General features: G+C 39.7%; 1 protein-coding gene across 1 annotated transcript in view; it reads right to left on the reverse strand.

The window, feature by feature from the left end:
• Positions 1–22,041, reverse strand: part of LOC117477635 — a 44,550-nt gene extending 22,509 nt beyond the window's left edge. The window contains exons 1-22 of the mRNA XM_034124350.1: positions 21,954–22,041; positions 21,143–21,256; positions 20,476–20,635; positions 20,159–20,351; positions 15,456–15,527; positions 13,323–15,246; positions 13,124–13,216; positions 12,930–13,037; positions 12,610–12,766; positions 12,052–12,244; positions 11,275–11,337; positions 7,887–9,678; positions 4,770–4,850; positions 3,418–3,948; positions 3,039–3,112; positions 2,532–2,681; positions 2,012–2,172; positions 1,765–1,924; positions 1,482–1,676; positions 970–1,129; positions 362–420; positions 22–263 (exon numbers count right to left, since the gene is read on the reverse strand). Coding sequence (XP_033980241.1) covers positions 22–263; positions 362–420; positions 970–1,129; positions 1,482–1,676; positions 1,765–1,924; positions 2,012–2,172; positions 2,532–2,681; positions 3,039–3,112; positions 3,418–3,948; positions 4,770–4,850; positions 7,887–9,678; positions 11,275–11,337; positions 12,052–12,244; positions 12,610–12,766; positions 12,930–13,037; positions 13,124–13,216; positions 13,323–15,246; positions 15,456–15,527; positions 20,159–20,351; positions 20,476–20,635; positions 21,143–21,251 — 6,677 coding nt within the window. The 5' untranslated portion in view covers positions 21,252–21,256; positions 21,954–22,041. The remainder of the gene's footprint in view (positions 1–21; positions 264–361; positions 421–969; positions 1,130–1,481; positions 1,677–1,764; positions 1,925–2,011; positions 2,173–2,531; positions 2,682–3,038; positions 3,113–3,417; positions 3,949–4,769; positions 4,851–7,886; positions 9,679–11,274; positions 11,338–12,051; positions 12,245–12,609; positions 12,767–12,929; positions 13,038–13,123; positions 13,217–13,322; positions 15,247–15,455; positions 15,528–20,158; positions 20,352–20,475; positions 20,636–21,142; positions 21,257–21,953) is intronic.
• Positions 22,042–22,286: the final 245 nt, after the last annotated feature.

The raw sequence follows: 22,286 nt of genomic DNA on the forward strand, positions 1-22,286 counted from the left end.
ATAGAAATATCCAGGACTTACTGGAAGCAGTTGTAGCACGTTTTGGTGACAACTGTCATGTGGGGATGCTTTTTGGCGAGGCATTCTGGTGAGCAAAAACTCTCCTTGGAGCTCTTTGGCTTGTAAAGCGTCTCTCCCCGCTGCAGTGTCTTTCCACAGTTGCAACAAGCAACCGATGAACATTCAAAGAGGAGTGTAGTTATGACCTCTGCAGATGCATCATTTTCGTTTGCAGTGGAGGGCTCACTGATCTTTCCCTCTTCCTGTGGGACAACACACAGTTATGGTACTGTTACTTATCTAGGCTCAAATCAGACAAACTTTGTATTTACTATGAATTTCTTTTATGCAATATACTCACAGTATTTTGTTCTGACTGCTTGTCGCTTTTCTTCTTCCTCTGACGACAGTTTTTCTTTTCTGAAGCGAGAAATCAGAAACACATAACAATTATAAAACGCCCTGTAAATACACAAGTTATCTTTTACTCATGGATGCACACATGAGTAGCCACAGTGGTTGACAATACATTAATAAACACATCAATCTGCTCACAACTACATCCTAGTCTGTTATAAACCATTATGAAAGGTTTATATATTAATTCAAATGTTATCAAGATTAAGATCAACATTTATTAATCCACGAGGGGGAATTCAGTCAGTAAAACTGGACATCCCGGATCATATTTTATTTGGGGATGCACCAATTGTGAAATTCTGGACCAATACCAATGCTCAAAATAATAATTTGGCAGATATAACCTTTAAAATGAAAGTTTTACTGCTTTTTTTTGTGGAACATATGGTTCTTGTTGCTGATCTTTCTCAGAATTAGTTCCACTTTTTTGTAAAGAAACAACACATGGATGGCACACTATGCCAGTGTCTGGTTAAAATGAACTGAGCCCAACACATGACCAATACATTTAGCCAGTGCAAAATGAATAGAAAATGTATTCTCCAGTACCTTGAAGCTTGTTTTCATTTCCAGGCCACAGCTTGTACGACGCCACACATTGGCTGGAGCAGAAGAGCTTCACCATGTTCTCCTTGTTTTTGTAATCAATCATTTCGGACATCGGGTGAGGGGTGTGGCACAAGATGCATTGGTGGGGTGTGTTGATTTTCTGCAGAATAAAGGGGGACAAAAAGTCGGAGATCAAACATCTCAGTGTCTTGCTTTGTGCCTTTAAGGTCCATTTAAGTACATTTTATTTTCTAATTTTTTATAATCATATTTTAAAGAGTAGTGGGTTTTAAGTGCTGATATTGATGTTTTTAGGTGGCTATATTTGCTGCTGTCCTCATCCACAGCTGTACATTTCTTAGCTCCTTTCTCTTTCTCCAAACTGGGACCCAGCCAACATCATCTACCCTTACATATAGGAATATGGATAAATACCTCATCAAACCCTGCTTACAAACATCCAAACTTTATCAATTTAAGTAACGTTTTTTTCTTTTCTTTTTCTTTCGCACCTCTATGAACTGGCGCAGACAGTTCTCACTGCAGATGGTCTTGGTCTCCTTATCCACCTCCAGCTTCAGAGGTCTGTTGCGGCAGGTGGAGCTGCAGATCTCACAGACGGCCTTAATCTCCCCGAGGAAACCCTCCAGGCAGGAGTTGCTGCAGAACGTGTGGACATCTTCATTCAGGGTTAACTTGCAGGTGATCTGAGGAGGATAATGATAAAGAGCCATCAATACGACAAAAACGTTATGGCTACAATAAAATAAATTTAAAAAATTGTTTTTTGCTTACAGTGCAGGATTTGTTGCACATGCTGCAGAGCTGCTGTGGTGTTTGGGTGCATACAGGGTTGGACTTAAAGGAAATGAGGCAGGTGGGACTGCAGAAGTCCTTTATAGTTCCTTTAGTGTCCACTGCAGCCATGATGAGGTCCAGAGGCTTTGATATCGCCCTGACACAACGAGGAAAACAGGTACAAAAAATGTGAGTACTAAAACATTATTTTCTGTTTTAAAGTCGTGTTTTTGAACAGACTCACTTGAGGCAGTGGTGACAGGACTTGGTGTCTGGTTTGTTGTTTGGGAATATTTCAAAAAGGCAGTTTTTGGAGCAGAAGACATCTGCGAATCCCTTCTTCTGGTAAGCTGTTTGGCCCTTCATCATGCTTTTCTTGCAGTGGGAGCAGTTCATCTGCGTCGCCTGAGATGCGAGTGAACATGGCAAAAAGTACCTGCTTTGATTGACTGTAGTTTGTTGGGCAAGGTTTAAACACATACATGCTAATCAAGCAAAAGTATAACAAAATAACTGGCATTTAAGTTAGAACTGCATTAACTTTATACAACATAGAAACATATCTAGAATACTATTTAGAATGAACCTGTATATTATTGAGAAAATTGAGAGAAGTTCCCAATGTTTGCACTTTTAGAACACTACTGTTCTTACAAACAAGACAATGAATAAGATAAATCTTTAAAAATATATATATTTTGCTCTGAGGATTGCATAAAGGAGTGTGGTTTCTAAAATCATGATTATACTATATATGCGTTTACCTTTGCAAAGCTCGGCTTGTCTCTGACGTTTTTGGATGTAGAGTTTGTTTGCTTGTTTTCCTCATGGATGGACGGATCTTTCACTGGCGATTTGACGGAGTTACAATCAGAGGGTAATTGGGAAATGTGGACTGAAGTCTGAAACTTTTCCTAGGACAAAACATAACAACAAATAACAATATTGCCAAATGGGGAAACTGTGGCTCTTGTTATGCAAATGATAACACTTTGTTAAAACAGAAAATAAGGTTTTTATGAGACTTTTCAAATGTGTGTCATTCATAATTTCTTACTACATAGGCTACAGTTTTAGCAATCTACACCCAGCCATGGGTGTACAATAGACACCCATTACACAAAAAGAGTGATGTGGTTGCCAACATTATGTGTATAAAGAATGTATTTAATGTATTAGTATTGTAGTAGTAATAGTAGTAGTAGTAATGTATTTAATTCATACTTCAAACCAGATTTTGAGAATGAAAACGAAAAAAACTGGATACTCACAATGTCAAGTTTGGGGATTAATATCTTCACTTCTTTCATTCCAGCGACTGCAGCTAATAATTTGTTCTTCTTTTCTATAAAAAAAAGAACACAAAGTAGGTGTAAAACCATTGAAATGTTATACAGTCCACATGCTTCTTTACAGACATTCATGGTCCCCAGAGGATGAAGCTTACCCACTTAGGTAATTCATTTTCCCTTTGCTTATCCCTGGACTTAATTGCAAATAATAGGCCAAGTTTAAAACTTATTCAATAAATAGTCTGACATTTCTTTTAGAAGGATAGGCACAACATTTGGTTTGGACATTACTGGTTCCTAGATTATGTATCCTTCTTAACGACTTTGTTGGCTTAAGAAATCTCTGGTTACATTTTACCTGCATTTATGAAGTCAGGGGAACTCCTGATATCCACATCCATGTTGTTTGCTGTATCACCTTCCATTGTCTCTTCAAGCTCTGCATCCGTTGCGCGATTGTTAAGTGAACAATTGTTCTTCTGACTATCACTGCTGTCATTGTCCTGCTCTGTCACATCTGGTATCAAAGGCGTCGTTTCACGTTCTTCATCATTTTCCTCATTTCTGACAGTGTCTTCATCTGTGTCCATGTCAAAGTCCGCATTCATGTCATCATCACCATCACTGAAAGACATGTGTGTAGCATCCTCGTTGGTAGGAGACATGGTCTTCTCAGGAGTGATGACAGCAGAGCTCTCGGGCATCTTCTGTGACTGGTCATCCTTCTCTGTGTTCTCTGAACACAGAGAAGGATGACATTTTCGGATGACATTTTCCACATCGCTCATCTCAGAAGAATCACTGTCCTGCCTCTTTTTCGGGGCTCGTCTACGTTTCTTCTGGAAAGGAATTTTTTTGGTTTCAGAAGAGTCTTTTGTGAATGGAAGACCTAGAGGAGATACATTTGAGAGAACATTATGAAAACTTGTATTATTCACTATTTACTTATTCCTTTCCTCCTTTTGTCCTTGAACAAATAATGATCTCAAAAACAAATGACACAGAGTATTCCATATCCTGTATAAAATGATAAATCTGCGCTCCTCAGTGCAACAGGCTGAAACCAAAAGTCATGGACAAAAGGTCAGCGAAACTTGTGCTAGATATAAATTGTTTAATATTCATAAGAACTGGAGCCCCGATTTAATTTGTGGGAAATTAGAACAATATGGTATATATGGATAAAATACATCTATTTCATCTTACTTTGTCATGAATTATGAAATAAAAATGTGTAATAATACATTAAAAACATATTGCATTTAAAACAAGACCTCAGTGAGTAAACAAAAAAGGAACCAAACACAAACTGCTTGGGCTTCAAGGGGTTAAATCAAATGATTGTAATGATTGTCGTTTAAAAGGAAAATACCCTAAAAGATTAAAAAGAGAGTTAATGAATCTAGATTTCCAAGACAAAGTCACCTAACTCCAATATAAATGATTTTATAATAGACCCCTCTTTCACATTTAATATATTGCTGTATCAAAAACCCTTATTCAAAAGTATCTGAATCGGTAATTAAGCTAAAACAGTTCGCTGCTCAAAATGCAGCTGTTTTCTGACGGTAATCTTGTGCCAGTGAATGCTAATGTAATGATGCGTTCTAACAGCTTCAATGCCACAGAAAACGTCTGCATGGAAAAACTATTCTGAATTACAGATGAGTATTGGAGTTAACAGTATCAGAGTTTGTGTGTACTACCTACTTCGCAGCAGAAGAGAACTTTCTGATTCTTCATTGTCCTCCTCAGCATCAATGTTCTTGGAGTTGTCCAGCTCTAATTCATCTGCAAAGGAAAACAAGATATATATTGTGGTACCACTAGGACTAGGTGATTTGGATTATCAATTCATGACATTATTCCAAAGATTTATATTTTTTTATTGAATAATCAGTTAAAGGCTTCTGTCTACTGCAGGGGTGGGGAACCTGCGGCCTCCAGGCCGTATACGGACCGCGAGACCATTTGGTACGGCCCTCGAGGTAATTTATAAACACACGCAAAAAATAATAATTAAAGAAATCTAGACCGCAAAAGAATTAAACAAGCGAGTGCCTGTTTTTCCTGGCCAAGGTCAGGGTCCTTGAACACAACACGAGCCTAACGTGTCATCACGTGGTATATGTCTCGCCTGACACATGCTGAAGGAGAGCACCGGAACGCTGCTCCGCCACTTCAGAAATTGCAGTACCCATAAGGAGCCGTACACATGCCGCAGTTTTTGTGTGGCTGTGTCTTTAGTTGTAAGCCCAGTGGCGATCTGTTCATCTGTCATATTGATACAGTCAATAACTTTGTTGTTATTAGCATCTGGTTAGCGAGCTATGCTAACGAATATAAGAAGCTTTTTCTACAACCAGTGAGGTAGAGGCACATCTTTATATGATCATTATAGTTATACAACATTAATGGCGCATTTCCACTACACGGCCTCGCTCGGTATGGCTAGGCCTCGTTATGCCTTGTTAGGACTGGCCCACTTTATGCTGCGCCCATCTACTTCCGCCCCATGGGACCTTATTTCGGAAAAATAATGTATTGAAGTCAATGGAGAGAGAAAACTTATCTTTCGATCCCGTTTGAATTGTGCCATGAATTACACATATGATGTTTGTCAATCTTAAAAAATAATTTCCATGTCAAAAAAGTCACAGTTTGTCGTAAAACTGTTGAAATATAAGACTATGAAAAATACGCAACTAGAAAGACTACAAATCCCAGAGTCGCGTAAGTGATGTCACAATTGTTTTCCTCCACTAAGAGATAGCTAAGATCAGCGCCATATAGATAGAATCTATCTATATGGCGCTGGCTAAGATAAGATAACTTTAACAAGATGCCTGTGTGCTTAGTACCAGGTTGTTATCATACCAGCAATGGGTCTTGCTCGTTCTTTCGCTTCCCGTCTGATGAAAGGACCAGGAGTGTCTGGATCAAGCTAGCTAGTAGCTAGCACGTTAGTTAGCATTACAGCCTTGTCATTTGTATTAGCCTTAACATGAAGTAACATTAAGTAACCCAAAATGTTAAACAGTAAGAGTAGTAGTCATATTTCGTGAACCCTTTGAAGAGTACTGTCACCGGTGTGATCATTCTATAATACACAATTTAAGCCAGGAGGAGAAATGCTAACGCTAACGATCTTCTCTACTTCATGCTATCTGCACAAATGGTTGACATTAAACATTAAAACGACCAGGCAGTTCAGAGAGAATCAAAGGAAGGCAGGCAGGCAGCTTTGCATGACTTTCTTCAGGACGTGTTTCATTGTGGTGATAGTGAGGGTAGTCAATCGTTTTGTTGACAAGACAGTAGTGACGGCCATCTTGGTGACGTGTGTTGTTGACCAGAGATGTAGTTCATTGAGTGTTTCACACAAACAAAAGTGTTACTTCACAGTTTTACGACACTTTTTTTTTTTTTTGACTTGCAAAATTATCTTTTAAATTGACAAACATCATATGTGTAATTCGTGGCACAATTCAAACGGGATCGAAAGATAATCTTTCTCTCTCCATTGACTTCAATACATAATTTTACCGAAATAAGGTCCCATGGAGGTCCACCGGAAGGGGAGGGACTTCGCCACTCTATTACAGTTTAGGAACTGGGGTAGTATCTATAGTAACGCAGTGTAGGCGGAGCCGTGACGTCATCTTCAATGAGAACCCCAGAATAACAACATCAGCCGTTAGCTGTTAGCACTCAAGCTCACAGCTCCTCATATCTGTTCAGAAACTAGACAAAAGTTAAACAAGTACAAACCACAGACTGTCTGTGTCATGGCGAATACAGTCGCTGGTTTATTTATGTCTGTATAGGCCGTTGTTGTGAGTGTGGACGGTCGGAGCATATATTGCGTTAGCTTAGCCGATCTCCATTTAGACAACGCGCATTTTAAAAGGTTTTTCGCCTGCCGTCTGTCTGCAGACTTGTCAAAGCATTAATTCATGGTCTTTACTAACCGGTATCAGTATGTTGTTACTTCGGCATCATTTTGAAACGTCTATTACAATTAAATCACGGTCAAATATGTTCATCTTGTTGTAGTTGTAGCCCCCTTGCCAGCGATTCTCTCTCTAGTTTAGCAAACTCAGCCCGACTCAGCCCTGTTTGTTGGCCCCGATAGAACCACGATTTTGTCGGGCCAGAAAAAACGCTTAAACCGCACCATGGTGGAAATGCGCCATAAGAGACTAAAGGAAAAACTGGTATAAAATACTATATGACAGTAAAAAAAAGTTGTTATTAATAAACAAGAATACAGTTTGAAAGGGGAGTGATTTGTAAAATATCCATAAAGAAAAAGAAAATCTTCTTACAGTTCTGTTTCATATGGGTGTTGAGAGATGTATCCATAGATCTCCTAATGTTGCTCTCAAAGTGCACCAGATTGATGCTTTTAACTTCAACATTTCAAACAAATCTTCCCGGTGGAGCATGCCCCCGGACCCCCCTAGAGGAGGTTAGGTCACTTAATTCATGTTCACATGGATAGGAAACTAAATACATTTGCACACATCTTGTGTCCATATCTTTCTGTTTTGGTGGTCATACCACATGCGCGAGTCATGGTAAGATATCTGGATTAAGAGGTTGCTTTTTCTTTGCACAGCATGAAAGAAAGGCGAAATGAATGGGCTGTGATTTTAGTATTTTTAAGCAGAGGTTGAGTTCAATAATTTGTACGGCCCTCGGAGGATGTTGTAAAAATTGAAATGGCCCTTGAGAGGAAAAAGGTTCCCCACCCCTGGTCTACTGAAACAAAAAAACACGAAAAAGCCAAATAGGGCTTCTTTAAGTAATGAGCTGAACACATACCTGGAATGTCAATTTCCTTGAGTGATTTGCCTTCATATCTTTCAAGAGATCCATCCTCCACTGCTGACAGGAGCACTGAGATTTTTGCAATGTCAGCAGCTGCGTCTGGCGTCTGATAGTACTCTCTGTCAGTCTGAATGTCGCGGCCCAACAGTTTGGCTAGCTGACCAAGCTCGTCATTCGTGAGGCTGACAATCTGGAAAACTTTGGCAATATGTTTATGGAAAAGTGCAAAGCGAAGGTTTGACGAGTTCTTTGCACCACAGCGAGCTGCAAAACTGGTGGCGAGGCGATGTCCTTCGTAGAAGCTTTTATGTGAGCCATCCGGTCTTGCGAATAAGAAGGGATTTTCTGTATGTACACCACATGCCTCTCTCTTGTTCTCAAGCAGGGTTAGTGCAGTGATCAATTTAGGGGTCAATGTAGCAGTAACTTTTTGGCCACCAATGGTCTTAACGTTTATCTTCACGGTGTGGTTGGACACCATTTTTTCAAACTCTGACTGGCTAGCAGAATCGTCTTTATGAATCTCTGTCTGGTCCCGTTCAAGGAATGACTTGAGCGTTGCTTTTGAAACTGCTGCCATATTTTTGTTTAAGACTGACACTTCTGCAGATGTCACCCTCATAAGTGCAGTGTAGACTGAAGAGCTTTCATGCATTGTCAGACTTTGAACCGCCAAAGCTGCTGTCTTCTGTATCCACTGATAGAAAAGCTGCACATCATGTATGAATGGTATTGTTGGTATATTGTTTGCACCTGATTTCAGTGGGACAAAGTTCCATTCTTTCTCACACAATTGTATGAATTTCTGTGCTTCAAGGATCTTCTCTGTATCAGCATTCTCTTTCCAAGCTCTGGCAAAGCTAATGTCAGCAATTTTCTTAAGCGAATTTCCTAAATCATTCATGAGAGTTGGTTTTTCACAGGACATGGTTTCTTCATTGAAGCCACTGAGCTCTCTCACTGCTTCAACAACTTTGCTGAAGTTTTGCAGTTTAGTAGCATCTTCCAAGCTACATATCGACTTTTTCTTCAATGCTAACAGGAGTCGTCCAATTTGCCTCAGCCTCAATTTGACACAACTGTATGTTTTTGCTGTCGTTTCCTTCCTGGGGTACATAACCTGTGCCAACTGCAGTAGTAAGGGACTATTCCAGATTTCATATGAAATGTCATCCCTCTTCAGTGTTTTTAACAACTTCCTCACAGCTGATGAGATTTGTTTGGGGTCTGTTGACTCCGCAGCAGCTGAAACTTGTGTCCTTTTACCTATCTGAGGATCTGAGGACGTCTTTGCAGAACAGTTGGGCATATGTCGCATAAGTTTCTCACGAACAAATATGTTCTTACAGTACAGACAGGCTGCATAGGTTTGAGTAGGGGTGGGAATGCTTGGTCTCCTTTTCACTTTAAGTTCTCCACAGCGAGTCTTCAAAACCTCTTGATTGTGTTTTTTATTTCCTCTGTCACGTAACTCATTCAGTAGAGCTTTTCGTTGTTTCGAATTTCTGCGTAGTTTTAACACTGCAGCTATATTAGGCTCTTCATTTCTATGGGTAAAAAGGTGACGAGAAATTTTAGTCTGAGCTGCACCGCAAACGTAACAATAATTTTTTTTGGTGAATGAGGGGTCTTTGAGCTCTTCATCAGAGCTTGAATCAGTGTTGTCCTGCTGCCTGGTGCGTGGGGCATCAACGTGTTCTTCAAAGCTCTGCTTTTCAGAAGACGGCACGTATTCTTCGTCACAGCAGGATGCTGCAGAACTGAAGGATCCTGCTGACTCCTCAGCCTGGAAATATAAAAAAACAAAACATTTAGTAATTCCCCACTATGCCATAAGAGCACAGCCTTAGACTCATATATTCTACTTTTAACATTGTTAAGCTTGTTTTGTTTTCCTTTTTCTCTTTGAAATAAACTGGAGCAATCTAAGATGTTCTTGTGCTGCTTTCTAGTTAGGTAATTCTAAGACAGATTTATGCTTGATAAAAATGGTTTAACAGGAGTCCAGCTGCAGAAAATAACAGCATAGGTTTGGAGTTATAGTTCAGCACTAGAGCACTCATTCATATCACCACCTCAAGCATAGACAGATGAAATACACCCGATTAAGCAGTATTGCACTTTGATAATATTAGAGTCTTACTTACTACTACAACCACCTTAATATTGTCATCATGGCCAACAATCTCCCATGGCATCAGAAAATTGCAGAAGAAAACACAAAGCACTAGGGATGCATCAATTTAAAGTGGACCTATCATGCTATATTTGAAAAACATATTGTAGGGTCATACCTATATAAAACATGTCTGAAGTTTTTTTTTCAAAATACCAAACAGATCATGCATTTTAGCCATGCCTCATTTCGCTCTATTTGCTCTTTTCCAGCCCTGTTTTTGCAAGGGCTGATTCTGTGACGTAGCTTTAATGCAAATGAGCTGGAGCTGACCACGCCCCCCTGAAGGAGAGGGAGATCAGCTGCTGGGCTCTCAGAAGAGGGGGAGGAAAAGAAAGGCTCCGTGTATTATTCTTATTTTGTCCAGAAGATTTAAACTTTAACGGACATGTTGACCGGCGAAAAAATATGTAACTGAAACTCTGCTGCACGGTCCCCCCTCGTCCCTTGGAAGAGGCGGAGAGGTGGGTGTTTTTCATCTGCTGGTGTCAAACCGGAGAGAATTACAGCAGCAGGAGCAAACGCTTGCCTCGGGGAGGGAGAAAAAGAGCCAGAGCGTCCACAGCGGAGAATAAACAGAAGGGCAACCATGGCATCCATGCGCGGGAAGTCTTCTTCGCTGCTTTTCTGGCAGACTACAGCGCCACTTACAGGCCTGGCATATGTACTACATCGTCTCCAGCGCTTTCGAGCGGCAATGGCCGTGGCCGTGACCCAACCTTCCATTCCCCTGATAGGTGGAGAGTTGCCCATATAGGCGGAGCTCCCTGTTTCCGACGTCAGAATAATTTCAAATCTGTATCAGCTCCGTTGCAGCCCCATTTTTAGAGATTTGGGTATGGAGGAAAAGAGAGAGGGTTGTGTTTTCTGACACTTGGTGAGTTCCCTGACACATATTCATGTATAAAAGACGTACAAAAGTGCATTTTGCATGATAGGTCCCCTTTAACATTAGTACCAGTGGCAGTTGTTTTCTCTTTGTGTTGTTTTTTGTGGTCTTACTCAGACAATAGCAGCAACAAACTCAACTGCAGATTCTTTGAAGAAGCCTCTGGATATACACCATCCTGCCATGGTGTGAAAGGTTTGACTTGTGCCATGAAAATGTACGTCCAAATCAGCATTGTGATGCTTTGTGTTTTTTTTGTACTGCCGTTCGGCCACATTTACCATGTGTTTTATAAGGATAATACATCAAACACTTACATCCTCAGATGAAGAGTCTTCAGCATTTAGATCCGTTTGTGGTGTATTCTGTTCACTGGATTCCTGTAAAAATGGAGCTTTGAGTTTTATTCTATTAGACATTGGTGAAATTGTCATGATTAGCATTTGATTTTTGAGTTATAGTCTTCTAGAACAGTGGTTCTCAACTGGTCAGGCCTCGGGACCCACTTTTTCCTTTGTCAATAAATCGCAACCCGAAATTTTTAACCACTCAAATCTATTCAACAAAAAATCGGGCTGTGATATATACGCTTTTCAGCATACAATATCAAAAAAACATCAGCAAATATGTTTTATTGAGAAGATGATCACTACGTGACAGAAGTTTTCAAAAGCGTTTATGGTCTCCGGTACTTCCAGTCCAACGCGTAATTCATGCACAGCGTTAGAAAATCGGGCCTTAAAAATAAAAGTTAGACTTTTTTCCAAAAAAAAAGAAAAAAGAATTCAATTTTTCTTTCTTCTCTCACACATGGGTGGGTCGCGACCCACTCGAAACGGGTCCGCGACCCCACCAGTTGAGAACCACTGTTCTAGAACATGTTTTGTCAGGTCACAATAACCTTAGACCACGGAATTGTAATCAATTAATCTTTCAGTCCATGCAAAATGTGTATAATATCCCTCCAGGTGCTCCTGAGATAAAGTGTTCAAGAGAATGGGACGGATAAACAATATATGGATAACTTAAAGTCATATGGCCTTCTTCCTAGGCTGTCACCACTGTTGAGGCACAAACAAAGATTATAAACCTACCCTTGGGCGCCACGGATAAGAGGAGTCTCCATAATTGTAAGTTATCTCCTCGCCTGGAGATATTGCTGTCACTGTGAACAGGCACAGGTGTGGTTTTCCCTCATAGACAATTTTCTTCATTTCACAGTTTGGACTTATATGATCGTCATTCACGAGTCTCCCGAGGGTCCCATCTTCATTCAAGGCTGTAATGCTAGAAAGAAAAATATTCTTAATGATACTAAAACCACGGACAAAATATATTTTGTACAACATTGACTGGGCTCGATTTGTGACAGATTGTTAGATACTTTATGATTTCATTATTAGCAACTTACACCTGATGCACAGGCGAATTAAGCAATTTAAATTCTACCTATCTAACTTTTTCAAATGTACACTGACATGGTAGCCTGATGTTGAAATATATTGTGTAAATGTACTACATACATACACACGTTGATAAATCAATGTTTAACTTGATAACATCAATATTTTCTGATCAAAAGCCAAAATATAGATTTTTTTTTTTACGAGTCCCCTCCTTAACTGAAAAATCTGAAAAATAAGTAAACTCACCGCCAGTCTCTTCCGATCCATGAGAAATCAAATGAATAGTTTTTCAAAGTGTCACCACACTTTTTTTTCCTGGTTTCTTTGCGACGGGAGATGTTCCCACGATACTCAACAACAAAGGTTGATGGTTCAATGGATTCATTTGTAAACACACCCCTCCCTATAAAAGCAACAATAAAAGAAATTCCATGTTACATCCAATTATTGACCAACAAATTCAGTAAGAGTTATTGTGCAGAGCTCATCCTATAGTGCACCGGTCTTTCTTTAGGACTCCCCGTTTGCATTTAAGGGTTAGCTATAAAGGAAAAAACAAAACAAACCTTTAATGGGGTCAATAAGCCGTTCCTCCAGGAAGGGTTTGTCTCCGCATGTCTTTATGTGCTCAAGGGCGTCTTGCTCAGGAGTCAGGCCTTGTTGTTCCGCAGCATCTAGAAACGTTATTATGTGTTTGATCAATTTCTGTGTTATTTGGGAGATGAAAGTATGAATAAAACAGAAACATTTGACAACATACCCCTCCACTGAAGGAAAACATCTGATTCTTCAAAGTACTCTACACCATCATCACTTTCAGAGTTGTCCTGCTCCGTATCTGACTCCAATTCATCTTGAATAAAAGGCAAGATATAATTAGTTATATGGTTATTTGTAGTTTTAAAAGAGTTTTTTCTCAACCACTGGCAGAAACAAACAGTATAACACTGGATGCCTACCTCCAATCTCAATTTCGTCCAGAGATGTTCCTTTGAATCTTTCAAGAGTACCCTTTTCCATTGCCAGAAGAAGTTTTGCTATTTTTGCAAGTTCCAAGGCTGCCTCTGGCGAACGATAATAGTCCCTGTCGGCCCGGATGTCCTGACCCAACAGTTTAGAGAGGTCATTGAGCTCGTCGCTCTCCAGGTTGAGAATCTGAAAGATTCTTGCAAGGTGCATTTGAAGATGTAACGACGTGAGATGTAATGGGTGCTTTGCACCACACAGACCTGAAAAGAAATTCATGCAGCTCTTTCCAGAGTGGGTGCTTGTGGGAGAAGAATCAGGCTTTGCAAACACGAAAGGATTGTCTTTGTGTACGCCACATGCTTTTCTCTTGCTCACAAGCAGATTTATTGCACTGACCATTTCAGAGGTCAACAAGGCAGCAATGTTTTGGCCTCCCCTGCTCCGAACATTTATCCTGATGAAGTGTTTGGACAACCCTTGAGTAGAGTCATCTCTTTCCTGGAATGTCTTCAGTGTCATTTTTGAAACCTCGGGTGCACATTTGCTTAAGACTGATGCTTGTGCGAGGGTTACTCTGCAAAGTGCATTGTAAACCTGTGGGCTTTCATACTTTTCTATGGTTTCACTGGCAGAAGCTGATGTTGTTTCTAGGTTCATGTAGAACATCTGCACATCTTGTGTGAAGGGTATGGTATATGCATTGTTTCCTTTTCGTCCACCCAACGAAGGTCGGGCTGTTTGGGCGACAAGTTCACACCATTCATTTTCAAACAGTTTCAAGAATGCTTTTGCGTCCTTCAACATCTGCTCATTACTATTACTTCCAGTGAGGACAATGGTGCAGATTCTTTTCAGCGACTGTCCAATTTTCAAAGGAAGACTTTGTATGTTATAGCTCTGCATCTTTTTATCAAAACCTGCGAGGTCTTTGACAGCCTCTACAACTTTGTAAAAATGTTTTGGTTTGATAGCATCCTCAAAGCTTAATATCGACATTTCGAACAATGCCAACAAAAGTCTTCCCATTTCTCGCAGACTGCTTCTTATTTTTTCATATTTCTTCTGGTTATTTCCATGCTTCTTGATCAGATTCTGTGCCAGCTGTATAAGAAGAAAATCATTTACAACTGCAGATGAGATCTCATCAAGTTTCATAGTTGAGAGCAACTTCCACACATCAGGTGTAATTTCTTTGGAGAATGGTGACTCTGAAAGAGCAGTTTCAATTAAGACTTTTGCCCTGCCGTCCTTTGTAGAGTACGGCGTTGTCCTAGAAGGACATCTGGATACGTGCCTCCACAAAGCATTACGTAAATACATGCATTTACAATGAATACAGTGCACATGGGTTTTAGAAGTGGTCGCACTGGTGGTAGGTCGTCTTTTCAGTTTTAACTCTCCACTGTTGTCCTTTAACACCCCTTGGTTATGTTGGTAATTTCCCCTGTTACGAAATTCACTAAATAACTCTTTTCGTTTCTTGGAAGTCTTCGGTAATGACTTCGCTTCAGCGATTTCAGGAACTTCCTTAGCATGCTTTAAGAGATGGCGAGAAATTTTAGTATGACCTTTACCGCAGACATAACAATAGTTTTTATTGGGACTAGAACATCTTTTGGGTTTTGGTTTAGCCTTCCTGGATTTGGAGTCTCCATTCCAGTCGAGTTCCTCAGGGTTGAAAGCAGAGTTGTCTTCCTGCTGGCTGCAAGAAGCATTATCTGGTTGCAGCATAGAGGTCCCCATCATCTCCTGAGAAGAGTCTAGATCTGCAAAAGCTGAATTGTCCATGAAATCCAGCTGGTGGTTCATATTGGTAAAACTGTCACTGCCAGGACTTGTTCGACTGTCAGGAAGTTCAAAGTCATCATCATCAGAGCTGGAATTGTCCGAGCTTGAAGCTGACGAGTCCTCATTCTGAAAATAGAGTACAAGCAAGGCATTTTATATAAACAATAGATAACTTGCATAAGCACACACTCGTATACACAAACACACATGGAAAAATATGTAATCTACTGCTTTGCCACTAGAAAACAAAAAGCCCAAAGTTTATTTCTGACAGTAAGTTTCAGATGTAAATAATAAAGTAGTACAGTATTATTTGTAGATAGTCTTTTATATACCCTTTCATTCCTTGGTGTTGATGTAGTAGCGTGAATGCCTGAGTAGGAAGTACTCGATCCATCATAGGACGCCTGTATAGGTTAAATGCCATAGAAAAGTTATGTGGACATTTGACACATGGATTACCTGGAGTGGAGTCATTGTCTACTGCCTGAATTAATACAAACCAGGTGTTGGCAAGATGCGTGGAGGCCCTACGTCAAATGAAATGCCTGTACCAAATGTATTTTTTTTATATTCAAAGCTTCTAGGGAAGTTTCGAATGAAGCTTTGAATATCTGCATATTGTGATGCGATTAACCTTAAAAAAGGTTTTTTTAAATCCTCGAATAATAGAAAGTGCTTCCTTGGACAAAATTAGTACGTCTGTTTTAATAAAATGAAGCTTATCTTATGGATATATGAAGTGAAAGAGTTTGAAAGGCTAAACACCAACTAATATGGTTTCGAAGCATAATATTTCCTTTGATAAAAAGATTGTTAGAATAGAATCGGAGGGATGAAATCGGAGGGATGAAACCCCTCTTTAATGGTCACACATGCAGAGCACACAGCACACACAGTGACATTTGGCCTCTGCATTTAACCCATCCTAGTACCAGGAGTCTAGTACTAGGAGCCAACACAGTCTCACGGCATTTCGTGTTATAGTCACGAAATTAATCTATTGATTCGTGTTCACCAACACGATTTCGCCATTTTTTTCGTGTCACACAGAACGATTTTAAAAGCAATGTAAATAATAACAAATTAGAAGGAAAAAGACATTTAAAAAAATACAGATTTAAGTATTCTGACACAGAACGATTTTAGAAGCAATGTATTTATATTGGTAGTATGTTTCGTGCCTGCACCAAATAATAACAAATTAGAAGGAAAAAAAGATGACATAAAATACAGATTTCAGTATTCTGAGGCTCTGAGCCCCATTTCTTTTCCTCACTGACGGCACAAAAACTCAGACATTATACAATTTAAAATAAAAGGGATAGGGTTAGGCTTAGGGTAAGATATTGAGTAAGAACATGTTTTTATGAACCACACAGCTTCTGGTCTTCCAAGACCCGACCGGACAAAAAGACGTGTTGCAGGCACGAAACATACTACCAATAGAAATACATTGCTTTTAAAATCGTTCTGTGTGACACGAAAAAAAAAGGTGAAAATCGTGTTGGTGAACACGAATCAATAGATTAAATTAATTTCGTGACTAATAACACGAAATGCCGTGAGACTGGGTTGTAGGAGCAGTGGGCAGCTATTGTACAGCGCCTGGGGAGCAATGGGAGTGGGGGGGAAGGGGGTTGTCCGGTGCCTTGCTCAAGGGCACTACGGCAGGGCCCAGGAGGTGAACTGGGACCTCTCCAAGTAGCAGTCCACACTCAGGTCTGTTCGGGGACCCTATGGCTCACAGTCCAAGCCCCTACTGACTGAGCCACTGCCGGTTAGGAATTTAGAAAAATATGACATCCATCTTTCTTTAAAGGTTTCCTATCATGCTATTTTTAGGCATATATTATGGGTCTCAGATATATAAAAAAATATAAAAAACATGTCTATGATGTGTTTTGTTCAAAATAACAAACAGATCACCCATTCTAGCCATGCCTCATACCCCTCTGTTTCAGCCCTGTTAGAGAAGGGCTGATTTTGGGTCCTTAGCTTAAAAAAAAACACATCAAGGATTATTTCTGAAACAGTATGGAACTCAAATTAGGGCTGCACAATATTGGAAAAAACTGACATTGCGATATTTTCTTCCCCTGCGATATATATTGCGATATGAAAAAATACAGGAATTGAAGAAAAGACCGTTTTTTTTGTCCGCAAATCATCCTTTCTTGAACTTTAATGTTATACAATTGGTATTTTTTTAACAATATTTAACCGGATGAAGGATTTTAGTCACGGACTTCTGGATCTTAAAGGTGGGGTAGGTAATTTTGGAGAAACCAGCTCGAGTGCGCTAGAATTTGAAAATACATAACCGGAAGAAATCTGCCACTTCCTTACAGAGCCCCTCCTCCAACACACATGAACGCGCACATGACCAATGAGGGCACGAGATAAGTCTGTGCACAGATGGAAGGCTGACAGGCAGGTAGGCCATCCAGTTATTTTAGCCGGGCCGGCTAAAATGATTGGTCGTGCTTTTTACAGCGCCACGGCTTCCACAGATGACATTTTTTAATGTATTTATTGTCAAAGCATTTCATATATTCATTGCTATCGGGATGTTAAGAGCATTCCATGGAATATAACATATATTCTGAAATAAATTACATACCCCACCTTTAAAGGGGACCTATCATGCAAAATGCACTTTTGTACGTCTTTTATACATGAATATGTGTCCCCGGTGTTCCAGGGAACTCACCAAGTGTCAGAAAACACAACCCTCTCCATTTTCCTCCATACCCAAATCTCTAGAAAAGGGGCTGCAACGGATCTGATACAGACTGATCCAGATTTGAACACTTCTATGTCGTCACAGAAGTGGCGCTACAGCTATTGGGCCAACTCTCCACCTATCAGGGGAATGTGGGGTTGGGCCACGGCCGGCCATTGCCGCTCGAAAGCGCTGGAAACGCTGTAGTACATATGCCAGGCCTGTAAGTGGCGCTGTAGTCTGCCACAAAAGCAGCGAAGAAGACTTCCCTCCCATAGTTACCCTTCTGTTTATTCTCCGTTGTGGCTTTTTTTCTCCCTCCCCGAGGCAAGCGTTTGCTCCCGCTGCTTTAATTCAATGCAATCCCTCCCCGTCGAGACAAGCACTGTAATTCTCTCCGGTTAGTCCACCAGCAGATGACAAACACCCACCTCTCCGCCCCTTCCAAGGAACGAGGGGACCGTGCGGCAGAGTTTCAGTTTCAGTTTCTTTCGCCGGTCAAGATGTCCGTTAAAGTTTAAATCTTCCGGACAAAATTAGAAAAGTGCCGGTCAAAGGTCTTCTTTGTTATTTATTGAGCTTTAAAACAAATGAATAACGACTCTATTGTAGTGATCACTGATTCATACATTGGGTTACATAATCCAATCATGGAACTACAGGTTCGGGGTACTGTTTCCACACGGACATATATGTTGTTGGTACTTACTGCGTGCCCTACCTTTTGCTTTCTCTTCTCTTCCCGGGCTGCGACCCGACAACATGTCCGCTTCTGCTGCTCATTAAAGTTCCCATTTGCACCTTCGATGCACCGCCTCCGACTCCTATCTCTCGGCACTACACTATATAATAAAACACGGAGGACGGAGATCTCTTTTTCTCCCCCTCTTCTGACAGCCCAGCAGCTGATCAGAGCACGTCTCACCTCTCCTGCAGGGGGGCGTGGTCAGCAGAATCAGACCCGTAGACAGCAAACAGCACATAGAGCGAAATGAGGCATGGCTAAAATGCATGATCTGTTTGGTATTTTGAAAACAGAAACGTATAAATATACCTTATATAAGTATGGCCCTACAATATATCATTTAAATATAGCATGATAGGTCCACTTTAAGTTATCAGAGCAACAAGCTGAGCTAGCTCGGTTATCCTGCTGTGATCTGATCAAGAATGGTTGTGATTGGTGGTTTGCTGTGCATGCAGAGCCTGCATGTCACTCACTCAAGTACCCCTGACATGAGAGCCGCGCGAGTTTTCCTTTTGTAGCAAGCAGCAAAATAATTGTAACACGACGTGTTTGAGTTCATTTGACTACTTAATATCGCACATCCTAAAAAAAGAAATTAAAACGATATATCGTGCAGCCCTAGCTCAAATGCTTTTTCTCTTGCGGGTTTACCGGGGACACATACTTGTGTATAAAAATCATCAAAAAGTGCATTTTGCACAATAGGACACGTTTAATAAACTTTGACTTTGGGACTTTACAACACTGGAAATGTTTGGATCACACAAGATTTCGACAATCCTACAAAGTCACAAATGGAATCTATATCTTCAAAGAGTGTAATACTAATAATATCAGTGTAGCCTTTAAGCCAAATAATGACCGTAGTTGCAACTGAGCACATAAATAAATTGACATAAAACTCAAGCTGTCATCAGAAAATAAAGCTTTTAAATATTTGATAAATTATTTTATGCATTGTTGCATTATTTATACGTTTTTGGTCATTATAGTAATTCTTATCTTCAAATCCGTACTATTTGTCACAGCGACCATTTTATTTTCATATTGGTCTAAAATAATTAACGGCATACCTTTTTGTTAACCAAGACAAACTGAACAGATAATGTATGAGATTGTCTGTATGAGCAGATGTCCCAATTTAAGAAGAGCTGTAGCTGTATAAAATAAAATAAAATACATTGTTAAATGATGATAGTTCCACTGCAGAATGAAACATTTGCATTGCAACCAGTTGCTGGTATTAGATCATAAACAACCTTTAAACTATTTTGTACTTGAAACCAAAATCACTGGTAGTGATTTGTATGACTGTAATTGCAGTGAGTTGCAGTAAATTCGATTTTTGGGAAATTATACTTTCACTTGTGTTTAATATTTGTCTATCCCATTTATGTCAATCAGAGTAGACTCTTCTCGTAAACATTTTCAACAAAATCTTGACGTTATACAACCTTAAAGAAAGGAGGATTGATTGCAAGACTGTTAGACTGAACTAGTTTGAATGTGTCTGTAATTCTTATACAAAGATCAAAAGTCATGCTTGTTCTGTAATACAAACTTACCATTGACCGCCATGGGTAAGACGAGTCCCCATAGTCGTAAGTTATCTCCTCACCTGGAGATATTTCTGTTACAGCAAACAGGCACAAGTGTGGTTTTCCCTCAGAGAAAATGTTCTTCATTTCACAGTTGGGACTTATGTGATCGTCATTCACAAGCCGTCCAAGGGTCCCGTCATCCTTTGAGGCATCAACGCTGCAACAAAAAAAAAAACGTTCTAATGAAACAAGAACATTTGAAATAACTGCACTTAACCATGTTGTTTTCTTAAAAAAACACTTTACATAAGTTAACCATGTCTCTTTCTGACGTAACTTACCACCACTGTGCTCCTTTCCATGAAAACTCAAAGAAATATTTGTTCAGATTATCGCCACATTTCTTCTTACGCGTTGTGTATTTTGGAGAGAAGATGTTCCCCTGATATTCAACCACAAACGCAGATGGTTCAATGGCTCTGCTGGTAAACACTCCTTTCCCTATGAAGCATAGATTAACATGAAAGCATTAGTCTGGTAATGATGAATTTGGATGACCACAATCATTGTTTTATTTTATCAAATATATTTTCACAATGAGACAAAACTTCTCCTGACACCCAAATTACATCTGGAAAAAGGAATGAATGCCTTTTATATAAATCTTGTGGAATGTTTCACTTTGTCTGCCATATATAACTCTAAACTGGGTTATCGTAAATTTACCCAGGACGTCTTACTTTAAATCCTAAAGAACAAATGTACCATACTGAACAATTACAAGTGAGTGTATGTGGACATATTTAAGTCAAAAATAGTCTGTGATGACCTGTGGTTTTTCACTCCTAGTGAATTTATAAAAACCTCAATTATAATGCACCAATGTTTAGATTTTGCACATCTTTCCTCAAAGGACTTATGTCATTTAAACTCCTTCTAAAACACCAGTTAAGGAGGCTTTGGGTCTGTTAAAAAAGGAGTGACTGCTATCAGAATTGTACCTCTTACCTTTAAAGGAGTTGATAAACTTTTCCTCCAGGAAGGGTTTGTCTCTACAGGCAACTATGTACTCCAGGGCATCTTGCTCTGGAGTCAGTTGGCGTCTTTGCTTCTCCATGACAGCTAGGAAAATGTCCCAATATAAAGATATTAGGTTTGGGATTATATGAGATCTGAGCATACTGTTATCCATAAATATATAGCAGGAAAAAAAATTGGTTTTAGCAAATTATTACTTCAACCACTTACTGTTCTACAAATACAACACTGCAACTCTTAATGTTAATCTTGTTAAGCATTGTTTCACACTGTTAAGATATGAGTCTATTTCTGTGTGTGTGCAATTCACAAGGAGTCAAATTCCTGTGTACATATAGGTAGAGATAGATGGTGATTTGGGAAACTTGAACATGATAGTAACCATTCTATTGTCAGTTTAGAGGAGTGAAATATTACCATTTCCTCTGAATCAAATAAATAAAAAAACATAAGGCAGTCTGTAAAGTAACTTCAAATATTTACATACATGTGTACATAAAAAGCTAGAAACATATTATTAAACTATGACCAAAGAAAATATACTGGCTACCTCGCAAAGTGTTGTGTTCATTTCTGTATAATTGCATTTTATTAAACCAGTTTTGTTTAAATGTATAAAGTTGGATCTGACTGTGGTTTGTTTTCTACCTTGCACATGTCTTGCTAGCATGCTAACACTAGCAAGTGGAGAGTAGGCCAGTATTGGTTTTCCAACACATTGCCCACTGCTTTTGACCCAAATAGATGTAGTTTCAGTAAATATATTTTTAAACACGTTTACCTTTCTTTCAATATCCCACAGTAAAAACAAAAAGGGCTAAAGGTGTATCTAACACAGTGGCAGCCATCTTCCCTCTGTCGTCTTTTTCCCGAGACCACGTGACGATGAAGCGACGACATCTACGGCGAGCAGCAGCAACTCCGACCAATCACTGACTGTAACGTCACAGGATGACTCTAAAAGCAGCCAATGAGCGGACGTGGATGTATCCACCACCGTGAGGACATACAAACACAATATATTACAGGCGTGTGTGGTTTATGAGGACCCAAGGAAACAAAACATGTTGTAGCATTTACTGTTCCTACATTGAAGAAAACAAACATTAGGAAA

The sequence above is a fragment of the Trematomus bernacchii genome, unplaced genomic scaffold, assembly GCF_902827165.1.
Source record: "Trematomus bernacchii unplaced genomic scaffold, fTreBer1.1, whole genome shotgun sequence".
Classification (NCBI taxonomy): domain Eukaryota; kingdom Metazoa; phylum Chordata; class Actinopteri; order Perciformes; family Nototheniidae; genus Trematomus; species Trematomus bernacchii.